The sequence below is a fragment of the Pipistrellus kuhlii genome, unplaced genomic scaffold, assembly GCF_014108245.1.
Source record: "Pipistrellus kuhlii isolate mPipKuh1 unplaced genomic scaffold, mPipKuh1.p scaffold_m20_p_11, whole genome shotgun sequence".
Lineage (NCBI taxonomy): Eukaryota > Metazoa > Chordata > Mammalia > Chiroptera > Vespertilionidae > Pipistrellus > Pipistrellus kuhlii.
In genome coordinates this window covers 41,523,952-41,545,351 of record NW_023425416.1, presented here as the reverse complement: position 1 = coordinate 41,545,351, position 21,400 = coordinate 41,523,952, and the positions used below count along the sequence as shown (strand labels likewise).

General features: G+C 45.2%; 1 protein-coding gene and 1 long non-coding RNA gene across 3 annotated transcripts in view; one reads left to right on the top strand and one right to left on the bottom strand.

Annotated features, from left to right (window-relative positions):
* The window catches only part of GPD1L (glycerol-3-phosphate dehydrogenase 1 like), a 31,332-nt gene that overhangs the window by 7,877 nt on the left and 2,055 nt on the right, over window positions 1-21,400 (bottom strand). The window contains exons 1-5 of one of the 2 annotated variants that reach the window (XM_036431689.2): window positions 19,874-19,896; window positions 12,221-12,398; window positions 8,690-8,830; window positions 7,168-7,306; window positions 1,133-1,245 (exon numbers count right to left, since the gene is read on the bottom strand). In XM_036431689.2, coding sequence (XP_036287582.1) covers window positions 1,133-1,245; window positions 7,168-7,306; window positions 8,690-8,830; window positions 12,221-12,328 — 501 coding nt within the window. In that variant the 5' untranslated portion in view covers window positions 12,329-12,398; window positions 19,874-19,896. Of the gene's footprint in view, window positions 1-1,132; window positions 1,246-7,167; window positions 7,307-8,689; window positions 8,831-12,220; window positions 12,399-19,873; window positions 19,897-21,400 lie in introns of those variants that run through there. The other variant, XM_036431688.1, reaches the window with a different exon arrangement.
* Window positions 17,801-21,400, top strand: part of LOC123652065 — a 29,677-nt gene continuing 26,077 nt past the window's right edge. Inside the window, exons 1-2 of the long non-coding RNA XR_006741147.1 lie at window positions 17,801-17,999; window positions 20,159-20,162. This is a non-coding gene — a long non-coding RNA (uncharacterized LOC123652065). The remainder of the gene's footprint in view (window positions 18,000-20,158; window positions 20,163-21,400) is intronic.

Below are 21,400 nucleotides of genomic sequence, written 5' to 3'. Positions count from 1 at the left end.
AAAATGTACAATTTAGAGAAAGAGTGGGAAGGCATTTTTTTTTTTTTTTTTGGGGGGGGATCTTGGTCTCCTCGACATTCTTTTCATCGTCGCAATTCTCACCTAACCAAGTGAGTGAATGCCACATCCCCTGATTTCCTTCCCTACGTACTCAAATTCCTGAAAAGCAGTTTTTGCTGCAAAAGAAATGACTCAGCAACCCAGCTCCAGGCTACTTCCCAGAGCCAGGATAGTGAGAGGTACCTTGACCTAGTCTTTAAAAAGTAGAAGCAAGCCCGGCCGGTGTAGCTCACTGGTTGAGCATTGACTCATGAACCTGGAGGTCACGGTTCAATGCCAACTCAATTACATGCCCAGGTTGCAGGCTTGATCCCCTGTGAGGGGTGTGCAGGAGGCAGCCAATCCATGATTCTCTCTCATCATTGATGTTTCTCTTTCTCTGAAATCTCTCTCTCTCTCTCTCTCTCTCTCTCTCTCTCTCTATCTATCTATATATATATATATATATATATATATATATATATATATATTTTTTTTTTAAGTGGAGGCAAGTAAAGAGCCCAAGTGTGAAAACTTCCCATTATTTTACTCTCCCAAGCCCCTCGCCAATAGGAATGCTTCTTGAATCTGACCTTCCCCCTGAGGTAAAACGATTCTTAAAAAAAGAAACCTTCCTAAGCAGTAGACTCCTTTCCTTTAACAAAGAACAACCCACTGAACCACCACACCAACAGAGTGTGTAATTCAGAGGAAATAGCTCCTTTTCCTACTCACGATAACACGTAGGAGAAACGTGTGAATGAACAGGAGATTTTGCCCCCAGGTAGACCTCTACAATCGAGGTGCTCGCCGTGCTTCCCAAATATTAACGTTGCCAGCTGCCCAAAGAACAAAACACTGCAGTTCTCCCAGATTTATAAACGCACACCAGAAGGGAGAGAGGAGCCGGACCCACCCAGGAAAGGCGCGGGCAGAGCAGGAAGGGATGAACAAGGCCCTCCATTCACTATTCTTGGCCGTGGTGAAGTGCACGGAACATGGGGCCCATTCTTCCGGGTTAGATTCAGCCATGCTGACAGTGGCCATGCGTGACGGACCCCTCCCCCCAGCAGGAATAAAAGGCTGGCTTTACCTTCAGAGCTCCACAGAGCTCAACCGTGTCTGCGTCCTCAACCACCGTGATGCGGAAGTTCGGAGTCTGCAGGAGTTCTTTGAAGAGAAGGCCATTCTCCATTACTTTGCTGCCTGTTGAAAAGTTAGGGGGGAAAAGGAAGCTCAGAACAGCCTCTAATCTTAACTTTTCACACCTAGCACAGTTTTAAATACGTTCTTCCTTATTATAGCAGTAACATATGGTCATTATAGAGAATGTACAAAATTCGTCAAGAGTAGAAGTAGACGATAAAAATATTCCAGAATTCCACCACAGATGATCACTCACAATTTGGCAGACATCTTCAATGGGTGGAAGTATGAATATACATAGCTGTTCTCAAACCTGGGAACATACTGTATATGTGGTTCCCATTTTATGGCACAAACTGACTTTCTTTTCCTTCTTTTTTACTTATTGATTGGTTGATTTTAGAGAAAGAGAGGAAGGGGGAGAGAGAAACATCAATTTGCTGGCCCACTTCTTTACTCATTCATTGGCTGACTCCTCTACGTGCCCTGATTAGGGATCAAACCTGAGACCTTGGTGCACTGGGACGATGCTCTAACCAACTGAGCTACCGGCTAGGGCCTCTGCATGACTAATTTTCAATGACAGCTTATCTTTCTTACATCATTTTCTTTCTTTCTTTCTTTTTAGCTTTCTTTTATTTCTTCTTTGTTTTTTTGTTTGTTTGTTTTTTTAAAATATATTTTTGTTGATTTCAGAGAGGAAGGAAGAGGGAGAAAGAGAAACCTCAATGATGAGAGAATCATTGATCGGCTGCCTCCTGCACACCCCCCGCTGGGGATCAAGCCTGAAACCCGGGCATGTGCCCTTGACCAGAATCGAACCTGGGACTCTTCAGTCTGCAGGCCCGACGCTCTATCCACTAAGCCAAACTGGCCAGGGTTTCTACAACATTTTTAATATATGCTTTTTATTTTACTGTGTCCATGTATTATATCTAAGTATCATTTTAGTGTTTGAAATCGAACACTGTTGCTAACTTTTTGCTACCATGAACACTTATAAGCTGGATTCCTGTATTTATGTCTATTACAGATTATCGTTAAAAATCAACCACCCTGTTTCCCAGGGAGGAGAGTGCATCCCTTTCTATGGATGTTAGGCTTGCCTATCCAACGTGCTTAGACTCACAGCGAGTGAGCACACTCCCCGCCCCATCACCCCCCACGGGCTCAGCCGTGGGATTTGCTTTGATCAAGGGGACATTAACAGGCAGGATGCAGTAGAAGCGTGATGCCCTCTGTGCAGTAGGGCTGGTTTCCTTGTGCCTCTGCCATCACTGAGAAGATGCCCTGGCTCCCCTTAGCCAGTTTGGCTCAGTGGATAGAGCGGCAGCCTGTGGACTGAAGGGTCTCGGTTCAATTCCTTTCAAGGACACATGGCTTGATCCCCACCAGGAGGTGTGCAGGGGGCAGCTGATCAATCATTGATGTTTCTATCTATCTCTCCCTCTCCCTTCCTCTCTGAAATCAATAAAATGTGTGTATATATGTGTGCGTTTGTGTGTATACGTATATACATATATACACACATATATGTATATACATACACACACACACACACACACACACACACACACATATATATATATACACTCATATATACATAAAATATATAAAGAAGATGCCCTGGCTCGCCCATGAGGCCAGCAGGAAAGTGACAGCCACATGGAACAGAGCTACCCGGCTGTCCTGGGCAAGATATGCCGACCCCCAGAAGCCCAGGGAAGTGCTAGCTGTGCTTGTTTTGTCCGCCACTGAGGTCCTGTGATTGTTACTTGGCATCACTATGGCAATAGAGAACGGATGCAACACCGACACGTATTTTCACACAGAACTGCATTCAGAGTCCTCGTTTTTGCTACTGCTAGATCCCCCTCCCTCGGACAGTTCAGAATGAGACGGATGCTCAGTAGTTTTTGGACTTCTTGTTGCTGTGGTTTTAGGGACTCGGGGTTAAAAACAAACAAAAGTTAAACGTTACACATAAAACCCGATGTGAAGTGTGCTCTGGCTGTTCGGGGCCTAGAAGGGAGGGCTTAGCTCTAGAAATCAGACGACCAACCCACCAGCCAACTCCTGGCTCCCAAGTCAACGCCTCCACCAGATGGCAGAATGCTCACTGAAGGCTACAGCACGAGGGCTCTGCCTGCCTCTAGGCCAGTGGTCACCAACTTTTGTTTTCAAGGAAATCTTCCATAACAAAATGTCTAAAATTTCTACACCCAAAACCTAGAAGCAACTTTCCTATTATACATGGCATTGCTATTATCAATTTAGCGGAGTTCTCCTTTTTTCCAAATATAACTGAGTCAGTCTGAGCAAACTGTCCTCTTCCACCAGACGACCTGGGTGATTCTGCGCAATCCTGTCTCATCACTCGGGTTGGGTCAGCTGGCCACCAGCCTCCACATCATGACATCACTGCTGTCTCTCTCCTCTGTCCCTCACCACGGCCACTGCTCAGTGCCTCCAACATGAAGGATGCTTCTGAGCATCGTGTGACGCTCATCCGGCTGCTGTTGCGAGCCACCTGAGAAGCAGGCTCTCCGTTTGCCACAGACACAAAGTGGGATCCGTCAGCTCTTCTGCGGCAGCAAATTACTCACAGTGAGGCTGATTTACAGCAATCAGCACTGTTTCTCCAGTGTACTTTCAGAAGATTATTTTACATCATGGGTAAGAAAGCCCTAACCGAGTTATGATTATTACCAGTCATAAGCAGTAATGTGGCCAGCAGGGCCCCAGACCATCTGGTACGGAACAATAATGCCCTACCGCCATGTGGAAGGGCAGCTCCAAACTCAGTATGAACCAAAGGACAGGAAAATCTCCTTCTCTTTCATGCCAAGTCAGGGAGACAGTCTACCTCTTTAATGACTCCTTTGAAACCCTGGACACAATCCAGGGGTGAGTGGAGAGAGTGTGGAGACACAAATGAAATAAAAAATGGTCAGTCCTGGCCAGGTAGCTCACTTGGTTAGAGCGTGCCTGACACATAACAGGCTTTGAAAAATATTTGGGGGACGGCTGAGTTGAAGTATTGGATTCCGTGAGATCAGTCCCAAAAAGGAAGGGAACTCTTACCACAAGGGGGCACCATAGTTCACCATCCCAATTAATATTTCTAGATGATACTAACAACAATGCCATTTTCTCTTCTTCTTCAGACTCAAGTGGGGTGAAATCCTTGCATCTACCATAATTAAAAATGTGTTTGTTGCTAAGGTCATCAAGAAAGGGGATCTCGCCGAAACCAGTTTGGCTCAGTGGATAGAGCTTCGGCCTGCGGACTGAAAGGTCCTGGGTTCGATTCCGGTCAAGGGCATGTACCTTGGTTTCGGGCACATCCCCAGTAGGAGGTGTGCAAGAGGCAGCTGATCAATGTTTCTAACTATCCCTCTCTTTTCCTCTCTGTAAAAAATAAATAAAATATATTAATAAAAAAAAAAAAAAAGAAAAGAAAAAAAAGAAAGGGGATCTGGGTAAGCACAGCCCAATGATCAAATACAGAAAATTTGATGTCAGTGCAATGATCTGGCACACAACCATATTCCAATCTTAACAATGATGGCAATGCTGTCTTTCAGTGTTGTCCTTCACTCCCTGACCTTCTTTAGTCTGTGATAATCCCGTAAGCCTTTTATTGCCATTTATGATCCAACCCACAGCAAAGGCAGTGGAAGCATTGGGTGAACAGAAGCCACAGGGAAAGAGGTGGACTTCTGTGCATTTGTCTCCTATTGTACACCACTGGAAACCTTCCTACAGCAAACAGAGCTTAGAGGCAGGTAAAAATCCTCACCAAAATCTATAGGTAAGACACAAGGTTTAAATTAGGGATTGGAGAGCAAGGCTCAGCCTCATGGAATGATTGGGATAACCAATCCATTCCAACCTATTAATTGACAAAACTGATTGCCAATCGATTATTGGCAAATAGGACTGTGTTGGAACAACTGGTTACTGAATTGCATAACAATTTAACAGGCTATAATATTAAGTCACAGATGGATAAAAGAATCAACTGTGAAAAATAAAACTTTTATATAGTGATATATATGCATATGTACTTTTTTTTTCTTTCCCCTGGAAGGATACTTAGAAACTGCTAACAGTGATTCCCTCTGGGAAGAGGGAGTAGGTGAGAAATTACCATCTTAATTCTAATTTTGTACCTTCTTATATGTTTGAGTTGCTTTATCTGTGGCTGTATCACATTTAAAAATATCAACCTGGGAAATGGTGTTCTAGACCACTTTGTATTCTTCTTTATATTATTTGTGAAACCACTCCGCTCCAAAAACATTATTTCTTAAAAAAAGTGCTCACACATATGGGATCGTCAGTGAAATACTATGCAGCTATGACGATGTATGTTGATGGACTTTTAAAGTTGTTATATATTAATAAGGCAATTATAAAATAATATGGATTTAAACTACAAACCATAAACTTTGCGGAAAAAAAGAGAAAAAAATAATGGAAATCAAGTGAAATAATAAAAATGGCTTTGTTTTGATTACCTCTATTTTCCACATTAATGACATAATATCGATGCAATTAAAAAAACAAAAAATGCAAAAAAAAAAAAAAAAAAAAGGTAAAAATGCCCTGACTTACAGGCATGTATGAGACTCAGAAGCTACATCTCTCATGCATCCTATCATAGTCAAGAGAGCCTGACCTCCCTCAGAGCCTCCGGTTACAAGTCCGCCAGGGTGAGATGACTCACACTGCCTGAGTGTTTGACAAGGGTGGAAGTTAAGTTCTCAAATGGTAGAGACATTTAAATAAACTCTTGCAAAACAACTGCAAATACAAACATATTCCTCTTCTACGCGCCTTTTACTATGGGACACAAGCACTCGAGAATTCCAAAGAAACAAAAATTTTTTTTTTCATCAAGGTTGTATATAAGACTAGAAAGAACTTTCTCTTTCAGGAAACAGGAGATCCTAGTTCATGCCTGGGTCCTGTGTGAGCCGTGTGACCTTGGGGCAGGTAACTTATTTCCTAAGCCTCAGCCTATTCACCTGAAAATAGGGGTCACTCCCACCCATTTTCAGATCTCAACGAAACCCAATGATGATCCAGATGCTGGCATCTGTGAGTAAAAAAAAAGCTGGCTAGCCGAAACTGGTTTGGCTCAGTGGATAGAGCGTCGGCCTGTGGACTGAAAGGTCCCGGGTTTGATTCCGATCAAGGGCATGTACTTTGGTTGCGGGCACATCCCCAGTGAGGGGTGTGCAAGAGGCTGCTGATCAATGTTTCTCTCTCATCGATGTTTCTAACTCTCTATCCCTCTCTCTTCCTCTCTGTAAAAAATCAATAAAATATATATTTTTTTAAAGAAAAGAAAAGACAAGAAAGGAAAAGGAAAGAAAAGAAAAAGCTGGCTTTCTGCCGGGACCGGTTTGGCTCAGTGGATAGAGCATCGGCCTGCGGACTGAAAAGTCCTGGGTTCGATTCCGAGCAAGGGCATATACCTTGGTTGCGGGCACATCCCCAGTAGGGGGTGTGTGTGCAAGAGGCAGCTGATCGATGATTCTCTCTCATCGATGTTTCTAACTTTCTATCCCTCTCTCTTCATCTCTGTGAAAAATCAATAAAATATATATAAAAAAATAAAAAATAAATAAAAAGCTGGCTTTCTAAGGCCAGGAGAGTCCCTCCATGGACGTGACCACCTGCTCGTTGGCACAAGCAACCTTTATTTCTGTGTTTAACCTGGATAAATGTTATTAGGTCACGATGGGTCAAAATGGTCCCCAGGGTTTTCCTTTCATACTGGGAGTTGCTGAAACACTTCAGTCCCACAGAAGGGCCTCTTTGCATAAAACCCCAACCCGTTAAAGGTCCACCGCAGGAATGTGAAGGGGAATGTGAAGCGGACAGGGAAGAGTCCACTCTAGGAAGTCTCAGACAGGGGAGATGCACATGTAAAAACACCAGAGGTCCCGGCCCCCACGCCCCGCAGCTCACCGATGGTGGTCTCACAGAACTTCTCCGCGGCTACCTCGTTGGCAATGTTGGCTCCCATCAGCACGCTGATGTCAATGCCCATCTTCTCTCGGATGATGTCGGAGATGAGTTTCAGGCCCTGAGGGCCCTCGTCTATGCCCTGGAAGGAGGTGAAGAAGTTAGGGAAAAACAAGCCACCCATAGAGAAGAGGTATGGGATCACAACTGTGTAAGTTATCTAGATTCAGACATCCTATACTATGTACATATTGAAAAACATCTCTGGCAAGAGAAAACACACCCGCTGAGAATGTGCTGCTTAAAGAATAACAAGAAGATGAACAGGCGGAACCACCCAGGTTAAGATACAGAACATGACCAACACCACAGAAATCCCTGTGTCTCTCCCCAAGTCCATCCCTTCTCTAGGGTGAACCACTATCCTAAATCCTACATGCACCGCTTCCTTGATTTTCTTTCTTTTTTTTAAAAAAAAACTTATTGATTTTTAGAGAGAAGGGAGAGAGAAGAAACACTGATTTGTTGTTCCACTTATTTATATTCATTGATTTTTAAAAAATATAATTTTATTAATTTCAGAGAGAAAGGGAGAGATAGAAACATCAGTGATGAGAGAGAATCATTGACTGGCTGCATCCTGCATGCCCTTTACTGGGGATCAAGCCTGCAACTTGGGCATGTACCCTTGATTGGAATAGAACCCGGGACCCTTCAGTCCACAAGCCGACACTATCCACTGAGCCAAACCAACTAGGCCCTCTGTCTGTCTTCCCCTCTCTCTAAAAATATAGTCAGGCGAAGATTAAAAAAATTTTTATTTACAAAAGTAATAGGTGTGCTGTTTTATTAATGCAATTAGAAAGAGATGTCATGGCAGGTCTAACAATTATTGTAATTTCAAAGTAGCGATGAGCATAAATAACACTTGAGCTATCCGACATGACCACATCCCCAATTTCTATTGACAAGAGGGGCCCAGGTCCTGCTAATAATGTTACCGAAATTCTGCCTTGTGGTTTTCCTCTGCAAACGAGGAAAATGCTCATTTTAGTTAGAGGTTCAAACTAATAAAAATGCAATTTCTCCCCCACAATTAAGACAATGGACCTCCTGAATTCTGTCCATGGATCCATGGCAGTGATTCATTAGGGGACTGCTAGTTAAATTCTCCCTCTTTACGGAAAATACCAGGCGTGGGAACTAATACAGACCGCTGGTGATTTCCAGAGTGTGGGCGAGACCCATGACCTGGTCGGGAAAGTTCTTTCTGACAACAAGGCCCCCCAGGAGGAGACACCCCCACATCGGCCCGAGAAAGCAGCCTCCCCATAAATCCGAGCTTAGCTAGGCTCCTGGGATGGATGTTTTGGATGACTTTCTGAACATCTTTACAAAAACCAAACCCCTGCCATCACCTCCCCTTCACTTCCTTGTCTCCAACAGATAAAAGTGAGAGGAAGCGACATTTCCCAGGATGTTTCTAGCAACGTTTTCCTGCCTCAGTCACCATCTCGGGCATCACCTTGATGAGCGTGATCCCTCGTGCTTTCTTGGGCACTTTCCCCGTTATCTCGTCGCAGATCCTGTGGATGAACTGGTGGGGGATGACGAACACCAGCATGTCTGCGTCCTGCACGGCCTCTTGGAGGTTCGGGACGGCAACCTGCCATGGCGAGGAGGAGGAGGAAACAGTTACTCCTCTACCCAAACGTACCGAACCAAGTGATGTCATTCTCAGACCCTTTATCAGATGCCTACTATGTGCAGAGCACGAGCTCTGTGCGGACAGACAGTCCAGGCAAGTGTAGGCTGTGCTCTGCCTTCTTCATTCCCAACTTGCTCCTGAAGCCAGGCGGGTCCTGCCTCTCCATGTCTCAGTTTCCTTACCTGTAAAAGGAGTTGTCAGAATACTCTGTGGGCTGTTCCCTGTTGCTCCCCCACACCATTCTGTGCCCTTCTTTGCCCCACTCTGCTCCCTGGGAGGCTGCTTATTATGATCTGTTTTCTCTGGGCATCTTGCTCTCTGCCTTCCAGTTGCTTCAGCTAAAGGAGGGAATGGTCAAGGGACCCGAGCTGGGACGACCTTGCAATTTAGGTGGATTGGCCACGCCCTTGCTCCACAGGTGACCTTTAACTTGTTTAAGCCAATGGGCACATAGAAGGCTTTGCACTGCCATGGAAATAGCTAGTTCTCCCCTCCAATTCTTTCCATCAGATACCTGGACAAACCTAACTTCCAAAATCAGAACCCTAAGGATCCTTTCTCTCCCCACCACCAGCATCAAGAATAACCATGGGCCTGAAACTAATCTACACTAAGAAAAGAGAAATATTCAAATTTTCCATACCTCTATAACATCCACCAGCCAATCAGGAGTGAGTATGCAAATCAACTAAACAAAGATGGCAGGTTAATTTGCATACACAGACACAAAAAGAAGACTGAAGGCTCCGGCCCGAGCAAAGACTAAAGAGGTCTGGCTTCTCTACTGCAGCTGGAGCAGAGAAGCCCAGCCTCGCTGGCTTGGCTTCTCCACTGTGGCCGGAGCAAAGGTCTGGGTTTCAGGTGCTGGAGAAAAACTGATGCCAGCAGCCAGGGGAAGGAAGGCCTATTGCACAAATCATGCAACAAGCCTCTAGTAAAAAAATAATGTTAACTATCAACTGTCGGTAAAAATTTATAAAAAGAATAACCATGGGAAATGCTGCCTGGCCTTAGTTCTGTGACACAGAATAGAGAATCATCATCGTTAGAAGTAAACAGATTCAGCAGGCACAGGAGTCAGTCCACCAGGAATCAAATTCCAACCCAAGGTCTAGTTATGTGGCCTCTGACAAGTTCATTAACCTCTCTGAGCCTTGGTTTCTTCACTTATGAAATCAGAATCTTCAGCATAACAAGAAAACTCGTAATTTCAACCTGTTAGAATAAAAAGGAAGGAAGGAAGAAACAACAGGCCATAACAGAGTCGCTTTTGCTAAGCCAGGTCACCAAAACAAGAATTAATAACTAACCTAATTGCAGTTTCAGCCTCTCTGGGGAGTGGACTGTTTAAACCAATCACTCTGAATTACCTGATCAACACTAGTGAGGTAAGCTGCTCTAAAATCCCCTGCTTTCCCCTAGAGGACAGTGACTGTGCCTGAAATAAACTCTTTTATTTTATTTTAAAAATATATTTTTATTGATTTCAGAGAGAAAGGGAGACAGAGATATAGAAACATCAATGATGAAAGAGAATCATTGATCGGCTGCCTCCTGCAGGCCCCCTATCCAGCCCATAACCCAGGCATGTGCCCTGACAGAGAATGGAATGGTGACCTCCTGATTTATAGGTCGACATTCAATCACTGAACCATTCCTGCTGGGCTAACCCACTCTTTTAACTTTCTTGCCCCACTTTCTTTCTGCCCATAAAAACCTCCCATTTTGTACAACTCCTCTGAGTACCTCTCTCGTTGCCAGGTGGAATGCTAGATGCAATTCATGAATAGCTTAATCAAAGCCAATTGGGTCCTCAAGTTTACTGGGTTGAATTCCGTTCTTTACCAAACCTGAGAGGGTTATTGAGAGCATGGGACAATATCCGTGAACTACTCAGCATAGTGCTTAACACGAATGAGCACTGTACCCAAAGCCAAGCAACCGTCTTCAGCGAGCCAGGACTCTGTCGGTCCCAACTCCCGGCACTTGTCAGGTTACAGACCTGCCCCCGCTACCGGACTCATAAGGTCATCTTACTCCTCTCTCCGTCTCCAGCCCCCAACGCTGGGCTTGGCATGCACAGTGCCTGCTCAGCCAGGTTTGGTGAGTGAACATATGCAGGGATGGGTATTTCGTTAACAAAGGAGACAAGCTTTGCTAGTTAACCACAGGAATGAGGCAGCCTCGGGGGTCTGGTTTTCAAATAATTGCAGAAAGCTACCAAAGGGTGACCCTGGCAACAGAAGTTCATAAACTCCACTCAAACAAGCAGCGGTGTCACATGCTCATTTCTTCCTTCCCCTGCAAGTCACTGGAATGAGGCCATGCAAGTAACCTATATTTTTCCCCCCCAGACCTAATAAGCTTGAATCTTAAACTGTCAGTCTTACAATTTTCTATCCACCCCCCCCCCTCCCCCCGGTCTTCTGTAATTTAGCCCTTGACCCTGACTGCAATTACAGGCCAAGGTCAAGTGTCCTAGGGAGTGGATCAAAGTCCACGTACCCAGAAAAGATATATTAGGATATACCAGGGGTCACGAGCGGCCAAAGGCAAGGTTGTCAGTCCAGCTTTGATGGGACCTGCACTTTGAATGCTAAGACAGTAACCTGTTATGAGCCAAATTGTGTCTCCCCGAGATTCCTAAGTCATAACCCTAGTACCTCGGAATGTGACTTGTGTTTGGAAACAGGGTCTTTGTAGAGGCAATTAGGTTAAAACAAGGTCCTTAGGAGACGCCCTAATACCGTGATTGGCAAACTGCGGCTCGAGAGCCACATGAAGCTCTTTGGCCCTTTGAGTGTGGCTCTTCTACAAAATACCAGGGCCAGAGGGAGTCTATTTTGAAAAAGTGGCATTCGAAGTTTAAGTTTAAAACATTTGGCTCTCAAAAGAAATTTCAATCGTTGTACTGCTGATATTTGGCACTGGTGACTAATGAGTTTGCCGACCACCCCCTAACATGATTAGGACACAGACAACACAGAGGGAAGACCATGTGGAGACACAGGAAGTGTGGCCACCTACAGGTCAAGGAGAGAACTTCAGGAACACCAACCCTACTGACATCTTGATCTTAGACTCAAAGCCTTCGGCATTGTGAACAAATAAAATTCTGTGGTTTAAGCCATCTGATCTATTATCCTTTGTTATGGCACCTGGAAAACTAAACCAAAGCCCATTTCAGAGTTTAGAAAAACCAAAATCTGACCAAGCAAAGAGCTTGGCAGGCGGAAGGAATTGGAGAAGAAGGAAAAGGCTTTTGTATTTCCTCAAGTCCCAGGTGTTAATTCAGGTAAACGTAGCTTTCCGACGTAACCAAATGTATTTTCCATCCTACAGCCTTACCACATTGTCCGGCAGCTTGTGTCCAGGGAGATATTTCACATTTTCGTGGTCGTTATTTATGATGTCTGTCAGTTTTCTCCCGTCAACCATTTCTTCAAAAACCCACATCTTGACCGTGGAGGAGAACTTCTGAAGCTTCTTGACATTGTTACCAATTATTTTTGCAACAGCAGAACCCCTACAAGAAACAGAGGGAAAGAAAACAAAATTAAACTCACTTGGGCAGAAGAGAAAAATACATTAGATTCCACTTCAGAAGCCTCGCATTCTGGTTCTGATTCAAGCACTGAACGTGTAACTCAAGATGTAATGTCAGCCACGAGCCATGTAAAACTTAGTGGTTTTCAGGGGGGTGGGGACATGAGTGGGGAGGGGTGGAGGATGAAAATGGGGGGATGAGGACAAGTATGTGATACCTTAATCAATAAATAAATTAAAAAAAAAACAAACTTAGTGGTTTTCACCTGCAAATACCATCCTTGTGATCAGGAAAGCCCCAGAATTAGGTACAAGGTCAAAAAGCACCACCCCTGCCGAACCCGGTTTGGCTCAGTGGTAGAGCGTCGGTCTGGGGACTAAAAGGTCCCAGGTTCGATTCCGGTCAGGGGCACGTACATTGGTTACGGGCACATCCCCGGTGTGTGTGTGTGTGTGTGTGTGTGTGTCGGGGGGTGCAGGAGGCAGCTGATCAATGTTTCTCTCTCATCGACGTTTCTAGCTATCTATCTCTCTCCCTTCCTCTCTGTAAAAAATTAATTTAAAAAAATATTAAAAAACAAAACACACCACCCCTTAAAACTAGTAAGCATCAACTTATCCTGGAAGAGAGGATCTCAGGGAGAGAAGAAATCCTCCTAAGAGATGGAATAAAAATAACAAATGTAGCTACTGTAAGTGCCCTTTGTCTTTTTCTTTATCCCCTCCTTTCTGTGGCCAGAAGACAGAATGTGATTGTTGGAGCTCCAGCAGCCCTCTTGGGCTGGGAGGAGATCTTACAGTAGGAGTAAAGATCACACGCAGCAAAGTAACAAGAGAAGGAGCCTGGATACTGATACCATTGAGTAGAGATGCCATGACAGCTCCGGATGGCCAACCCCCAGATGTTAAGCTATGTTCTGGGGAACGGCAGTCATAATGGAAAGATAAGAACCAGAGAGGATTCCAGAAAAAGAGCAGAGTGAGAACCCACTTTCTGGAGGCCTGAGTGTTTGGTCCCCCCAGCAGACATCCAGCTGGCTCCAGCCCAACGAGCTCCCATCTTCTGCATCTCTATTGACCAAACATTCTGGTAATGAACCAGTTGCCCCATAGGCTTTCCAACAAGGGAAGAGAAGGCACTGCAACTAGTTAATGCCAGTCCTCCATACAAGGGCCAAGGCTCTGCTGCTAGAGACCCTGACAGAGGAGTTCATGGTTGGTCCAGGGATCTGTGCCCACCTCACAAATGTGCTCATTGCACAGTGGGCCAAGGATCTGCCAAATGGGCCACTGATTGGTCCAGGGTTGGGCCAATAAGCTTCTACTGTAGGACTTTGAACAAGAGAAATAGTTTGTTTCTTAGACAAGTTTCTTGGTGTGATTAGCAAATGAAAGAAAGGTAAACATCGCTTTGCAAATTCATGTGTTAGGATGGTCATTGCTTTTTTCTAATAAGAAACTGAGATGAATTCTAAATTTGGTGAAACACAGTTTAAGAGTATAAAATTATAGTTTAATTCTTTAATTTTCTCAAGAAAACTTTTTGTTGCTTTCATATCCCACAGTTGAGTAAAATCATGGTTCTTGTTAGAGAGAGAATTCTATGCTAAATTAATTCACAATTATTTTCTGAAAACAGAGGACTGATTTTACATCACAGATACATTAAAAAAGTGTTAACAAAATTCCTTCAACCTGGGACCTTTCAGTCTGCAGGCCGACGCTCTACCACTGAGCCAAACCGGTTTCGGGTCCAGGCAATTCTAATGGGCAGCCAAAGTTGAGAACCACTGGCTTAGCTTATCCATTCTCTCTCAGGAATGGGAAAACCTAATCTACACTAATAAAAGAGAAAGATGACAATACACTGTGTAATGAGCCCATTTAATAACAGAAAATATCTGTGATCAATCAAATCGGAGGAACTTAGAAGAAATTTGAAAACTAGGAAATGTTGCATTCCTGTTTTTGCAATCTTAAATGACAGTCAATTCTGGAGACAATTTGGTGGGATGAAGGAATGGGTAATATCAGATGTGGGCGGGGCCTAAGCAGACAAGAGGAACATACTGGAGATCTTTATCCTTACTCTCCAATAAACATGTTATTCTAACCCAACTCTAATTCATCCAAGCATACATAAACCTTTGTGTTTTAATAACCAGAAAAATTCAAATAATCATCTCTATACTAGAGGCCCAATGCACGAAGATTCATGCAAGAATGGGCCTTCCTTCCCCTGGCTGCCGGTACCACCTTCCCTCCAGTCTGGAGCAACCTTTCCACCTTCTCACACTGTTCAGAGTTGGTGTGGAGCTGCTGCTGTGGTGTGGAACATCCCCTGCCACTTGGCGCCTGTATATGCAAACTAACCCACCATCTTTGCTGGGTTAATTTGCATACTCACTCCTCATTGGCTGGTGGGCGTTGTGAAGGTATGGTCAATTTGCATCTTTCTCTTTTATTAGTGTAGATTAGGTTTTCCCATTCCTGAGATAGAATGGATAAGCTAAGTCAGTGGTTCTCAACTTTGGCTGCCCATTAGAATTGCCTGGACCCGAAACCGGTTTGGCTCAGTGGTAGAGCGTCGGCCTGCAGACTGAAAGGTCCCAGGTTCGATTCCGGTCAGGGGCAGGTACATTGGTTGCGGGCACATCCCCGGTAGGGGGTGTGCAAAAGGCAGCTGGTCAATGTTTCTCTCTCATTGACGTTTCTAGCTCTCTATCCCTCTCCCTTCCTCTCTGTAAAAAAAACAAAAAAAAATATTAAAAAAAAAAAAAAAAAAAAAAAAGAATTGCCTGGGACATCCCCAGAGTCCCAGGCCAACGAAATCGGTTCCTCTGGAGTGGAATCAGTCATCAGCAGTTCTTAGAGCTTCCCAGGGACTGATGTGAGCAGCCAGGGACTGAGAATAGCAGCTCTGCTGAATGATCTAGAACGTTGGTGCCTCCTCCCTCACAAAAGAAAAGTATCAATAGCAAAGTTCTGAGGCTTTACCAGTAAAATCCTTATTTTATGCCAGAAGGATAGTTTATTCGCTAAATACCCATCGATCCAATTCTCCTCCTGACACTTTGTAAAAAAGAGGCCGAGAATCTCCTCACCATCACTCCTACCTTTATTCTCATCTTGGAAATAGCTGCTCACTTCCTCACAGCAAGATCGTAGCTCAGCAGCAGCAGCCAGGCCAGAGCAGCCATGCTCTGAGCAGCCAGGCTCTGAACAGCCAGGCCTGGAGCAACATCCAGGCCTGGAGCATCCAGGCCCGGAGTGTTGTGGGGTTGAACCCTGGGTTCAAAATGAAAGGAAAGAAGGAGCACTGCAGCCAAATCGGGTGCCAGAGTGTTATGTCCATCATCACAATGGACTCAGAGAAGCTCCTGTGTCCCTTCACCCAAAACGACTGAGACTTGCCCAGACGACAGCAAAGTGGGAGAAGAAAACTGAAAGCTACGCAAGGGACTGAGGTGCCAACATGGAGTCATCTGAAGAAATTAAAGACTGAAGTGGAAGCTACTTCTTTAATCATGTTCCTGCTCATGCTAGCATCTGTTAGCTTTCAGTCGTCTGCAGCAAGTCCAAGGACTCTGAGTAAATCTATACCAGCAACAAAAGAGATTCATTTAGTAGCTAAAAATATTAATATGTCCATAATTCTGATTTCTCATTTTGTTGTTTTGCATTGGCATTGTTGTTATTATTTAATAGCCAGAGTTTTGCTCTTGACATTCAAGTTCTGAAAATAACATGTATGTAATTAAAAAAAAGAAAAAGAAAAGAAAAAAGAAAAAGAAAAGATCGCAGCTCAGACTCAGGGTTCCCTGACATTAAGTAACTCACACAAGATCAACAAGAGAGGAAGCATGATTCTGGGAAATTGAGCAAATTAGGGGGGGAGGGGGGGCGCAACGACTCTAAGACATTAAGAATCCAAGTCAAATAAATCAAGTGGGAAAATAAACCAAACCACAGAACCCTTCCCTATGATCTTACTGGAGTACACTCCCTTTTCAGCCCCCTGGTGGGGAAGCCAAGCACTTATTTACAACCAGAGGCAAACCTGTAGCATCCGCTGAAATGACTAAGTTGGAAAAATTTAGGTGAACATTATAACTATTAAGAACTAAGACCACCAGACCATGCCTGTGCATCCTTTGGGGTGTGATGGGGCATCCGAGGACAGGACGGAAGTCAGGGAAACGCCAGTTATATTATTTATAATATATCTATATCTATATCTATATCTATATCTATATCTATATCTATATCTATACACACACACACACACACACACACACATACACACACTCATGTGAGGCCAGTAGGACCTCATGCTGTCTCCTCCCTAGTCTCCTCAATAACCTCACTCACTCATTTATCTCAGTTATCGAATACTTACTGAGTACCTTCTGTCTGAGGCACTGGTGCTACAACAGAGAAAAGGCAATGCTTTTGCTCTCAAAGGCTTACCAGTCACTCAGAGATATATAAGGTAGAAGGAATTCCCAGTTCTGTGTGGGACAAGAGGTGAAGGGAAATGGAGGGACATGTGGTTAGACAGGTAAACCTGTAATAGACTTCAGCTCACAGGACGCAATCAACTGCAACTCATGTTAACCCATAAGAGGTTTCCCGTGCTGGGCCTTCTGTTGGGAGGACCCTGATGGACAGACCCCAGCTGGGGTACGGGGGAAGGCATGGGGATCGTGTTGAGGAAGACTATGCCTCTGATGGGAAACAGAAAAGGCTTCATGAAGTAGGAATGGGCAGAGCAGGCAACGCAGAGCTCCCACCCAACACTCACTAACCGCAGACACATGGCTGAGCCCGGCCAAGCCAAGAATCACAACTGTGCTGATGGTTTCCCATCTTCAAATCCATCAAATGATATACATGAAACATGACCAATGTTTTGATATAAGCATTATACCTCTATAAGGCTACTTATAAAAGAGTATATTCCTTTTTTAGCTCTGAAATGGCACTGTTACTACAACTGGAAGAAGCAGGAGCAAACACAGCAAAGGGAATGTTCTGGAGGAACCCGAGTATGTTGGAAGGACTGGGGTCTACTTACAGTGGCAGATCCTGTTCTCAGGAAAGTGACTGGCCTGCAGAGGGCCAGTCCAAAAAGTACACAGATGCATTGGAACTCAGCTTAAAACAAAAGTGCCGACTGCAGCCTCTGAGGGCAGTGTGTGTAGCTTGGTCATGGTTGAGGTCCCATGGCCACAAAGGAAGGGTTTCTCCATGAAAGAGACTAGAAAATATTAATTTGGAAGTATTGGGGGGCCAGGCAGGAGCCCAGCTCAAGAGGAAGGACTCCACCCCACTCCAGCATTGCTATCCCTTTTATTCAAATTGTGGGATATACCCATAGCCCTTAGGCAGGCAATTCCAATAATAGCCAATTAGCAAGGATTTACATAAAACTAAAAGATGGAAGTTGTGTTAGCTACTATTGTCTCAACTAAATAGTGGGTGGTTGGCTCAGACCTTTCAGAGCTTCAAGGTTGACCAGCCTTCCGGGTTCCTTGTCCACACCTCTCTGCTAGTGAAGGCAATGGGCGGCTTCCAACATGTCACCCTTCTAAGAGTGTAGAATGTCTCGAGTGTGACTCTGTGGTTACCATCCTCCAACATGTGCTAATTTCCCTTCTTCACAAAGTATGAGGCGGCCTCAGACTCGGGCCTTGTCAGGGAGTGGTGCTTGGCAAGAATTCTGCCGCACTGTTTTGTTTTCATTCTACTGGTTGTTGTTGTTACCTTGTACATGTGTAGGAGGCGGCTGATCAATGATTCTGTCTCATCGCTGCTTCTCTCTCTCTCTCTCTCTCTCTCTCTCTCTCTCTCTGCCTCTCCCTTCTTCTCTGAAATCAATAAAAACATATTTAAAAAATTAAAATAAAAAGGAGCCCTGCCCGGTTTGGCTCAGTGGATGGAGCGTTGGCCTGTGGACTCCAGGGTCCCAGGTTTGATTCCGGTCAAGGGCATGTACCTTGGTTGTGGGCACATCTCCAGGAGGGAATGTGTAGGAGGCAGCTGATCGCTGTTTCTCTCTCATCAATGTTTCTAACTCTCTATCCCTCTTCCTTTCTCTCTGTAGAAAATCAATTAAAAGATATATATTTAAAAAAATAAAAAGGTATAATATTTTAATCAGGCTGGGAGAGGCGCTGCATCACCCATGGAATGGCCACCTGTCAAGTCAGGCCCAAACCGGACAGAACTCTGGTGGCCACACTGCTTCACAGGGTGCAGGCTCTTTCTGGGCAGAAAAGACTCAACCAACAGTTCCGCCCTCCTTTTAGCAAAGAGAATGACAAGGGTTCCGAATGCCCGATGTTCCCCGCTCCAGGCCAGGTCTCCCCAAGAGCTGATCCCAACCGTGGAGCTAAAGGACACAGAGGGGTCAGATTTGGTTTAAGTAACATTACATGGTTTTGCTCATAAAAGCAATACATGAAAGAAGAAAAAGCAATTATGTATAATCTCACCGCCTGGGGAAGAACCACTGCTAGCATGTTGTGTAATTCTTGGCCGTTAAATGACTTTTCAAGCATAATCAAATGCCCGGGTGTCCGATACGATTGTGAGACATGGAGCATTTTTCAAATAGATTCCTCTTGGTGCATGCTTATTTGATCTCTGGATAGGGAAGCTTCCTAAGCTTCAAATCAAAGGGAGAAAACACGGGGGGGAAAGAGGAACCATGTGGACAACTTGGCATAAAGAAGGGGAGAAGGCGATGCAGAAAGCCTTTCTGTCTATCCGAATTCAAACGGGTGATTCTGTAACAGTTTGCTGTTGTTTTCTAACTGCACAAACTTTCTCCACAAGCTGGTCAGAGGGGACTCTGAATCTTTGCCACGTTCAGCTGTCACCCATCCTGTGCTTAAACTCCAGCTTCCAAAGCAGAAGTGGGTCCGTGCTACCAGTGTCCACAGAGAAGGGATTATTTCTGACCTCAGAGGAGCTAATGGACAGCCGCTCAGACTGCTTCTGGGCTCTCCGTGTGGCAGTGTAGTGAGAATAGGGACGGAAACAGTAGTACAGGCAAGGAGGTGACAAAGGTGGGCAGAGAGCAGTACGGCCCTCAAAGGTTCCAGCAGACCACAAAAGATGAGTCACACACAGCGCCCTTGAGTCACCAATGCAAAGCAAGCCAGACCTCTCCCCGACCTTCAGTCTCAGGCCTCAGGCTGCTAAGAGATAAACAACCCCAGCTGCATACCAGGGGTGCTCTGCCTTCTCTCCCAGCTCTGCCTCTGCTCCTTGGCCAAACCCCAACTGGTGCACTTTATGACCCAAGATGGTGCTGGCCAAAGGATGATGAAATCAATAATCATAATGATTAATGGTAGCTGGCATTAATTAAGGTCTACTCACCTTGTACTCTCCCTAGATCATCTCATTTAATCGCAACCGTAATCTTAGACAGCAGGTAGTACCAACCTTTAAGCAATGATTCCTGGAGAGAAGCAGTTTGCTCAAGGCCTCAGAGCTGCCAAGACAGAAACCAAAGGCCCTTCTTCTACCTTGCCTCCAAAGCAGGCCTGCGACACGCGCTCCCTCGCACAGAGGTGTGGCTGTACGCACAGCCCTGACAATTCAGTTCTAGAACTGGATCTTGCACTGTGTCTGGGAGACCTTCTCAAGGTTCTGATGAAGAAACTTTGTTTCATCTTAGGAGTTACTTAAGAAGCTTTTTTTTTTTTTTTTTTTTTTTTTGGTGTACAGGTATGTTCTTTCTGTTATTGTTTTTCTGAGTCACCGTGTGCGCGTTTTGTTGTTTTCTTCTGCGTCACCAGAACCAAAAAGGGCCATACAGGTTAAGGAAGCAGCTTCCAGCATTCCCTGTGGCATGCAGCACAGCAGGGCTGAGCTGGGGTGGGTGCCTGAGGGCCAACCTCCAGCCTCCTCCCTGACTTAGAGGAAAGGAGGTGCCAAAGGCAGGTCAAGGACATGTTACACAACCCGGGTACTTCCCCCTCATATATCCTTTCTGGCTGAAGCGCCCGGCAAGTCAGCTAGATTCAGTCTTCTGGTGTCTATATTGCCATTGATCACTTACCCTCAATGTGAGGGTTGCAGCCACCTTGGAGCTAGGAGCTTAGGTGTGACAACACTTCTCCTGACATAAGCATTCTGAGCTACTTGAAAGGCCCAAGTGGAACATGTGCTCAATCACCTTCACATCCCTGAGAAGCCCACATCTGGGAAGGTAGAGCTGCTCTGTTTTAAAATGAGCAAAAAGCTAAAGTCTCTCAGGGGAAAATCTGTCCCCAACCTCTGGGACAAGTCTAGCTTCAGTTGGTGATGCTGATGCAAGTGGCTTTTGGATCCCATTTTGAGAAACACTGTTCTAATGGTCACACCTAATCCCGTGACAGATATTTCATTCCTCTTTCTATTTATTTTTAATTTACCTTCCGAGTTTCTATCTATCTCAAGTCTGAAGCCAAGTTCTTAATGGCAGGGATTGTGTCTAGCTGTGCCTGTATCCCTGGAAAGGCCCCCAATACCTACTATACAGGCCAAACCCTCAAACGTCTACGGACCAGAGCAGAATACGCAACGAGCTCCCAAGTTCTTGAATCTCTGGCGAAGCAGGCGGTGATCCTCTCTCTAGGACTGGGGTGGCTCTGAACCCAGAGCCGTGGCAAGGAAGCCAACAACTGTTCCCATCTGATCCCTAGTTCCTGGGGCCAGGCAGCCAGCCCAAACCATCGGCACGGCACATTTCTCAATTGCTCTGCTCCAGTGTCACAGGCCAAGTTTTGCTCCAACTCCCTGGGCCGGCGTGGGCCAAGAAAAGGCAAGTACAGAGTGAAACTGGGGGAAGGCAGCCAAATCCCAGCAGAGGGGGCAGGAGGTTCACCTCACCACTCCTGATCCAGGCCCAAACCCAGCGGGGCAAAGCGGTGCCACTTCCCCTGCACAGGGCAAACAGGGGAAAGGTGCTGCCACCTGTGGCTCTGG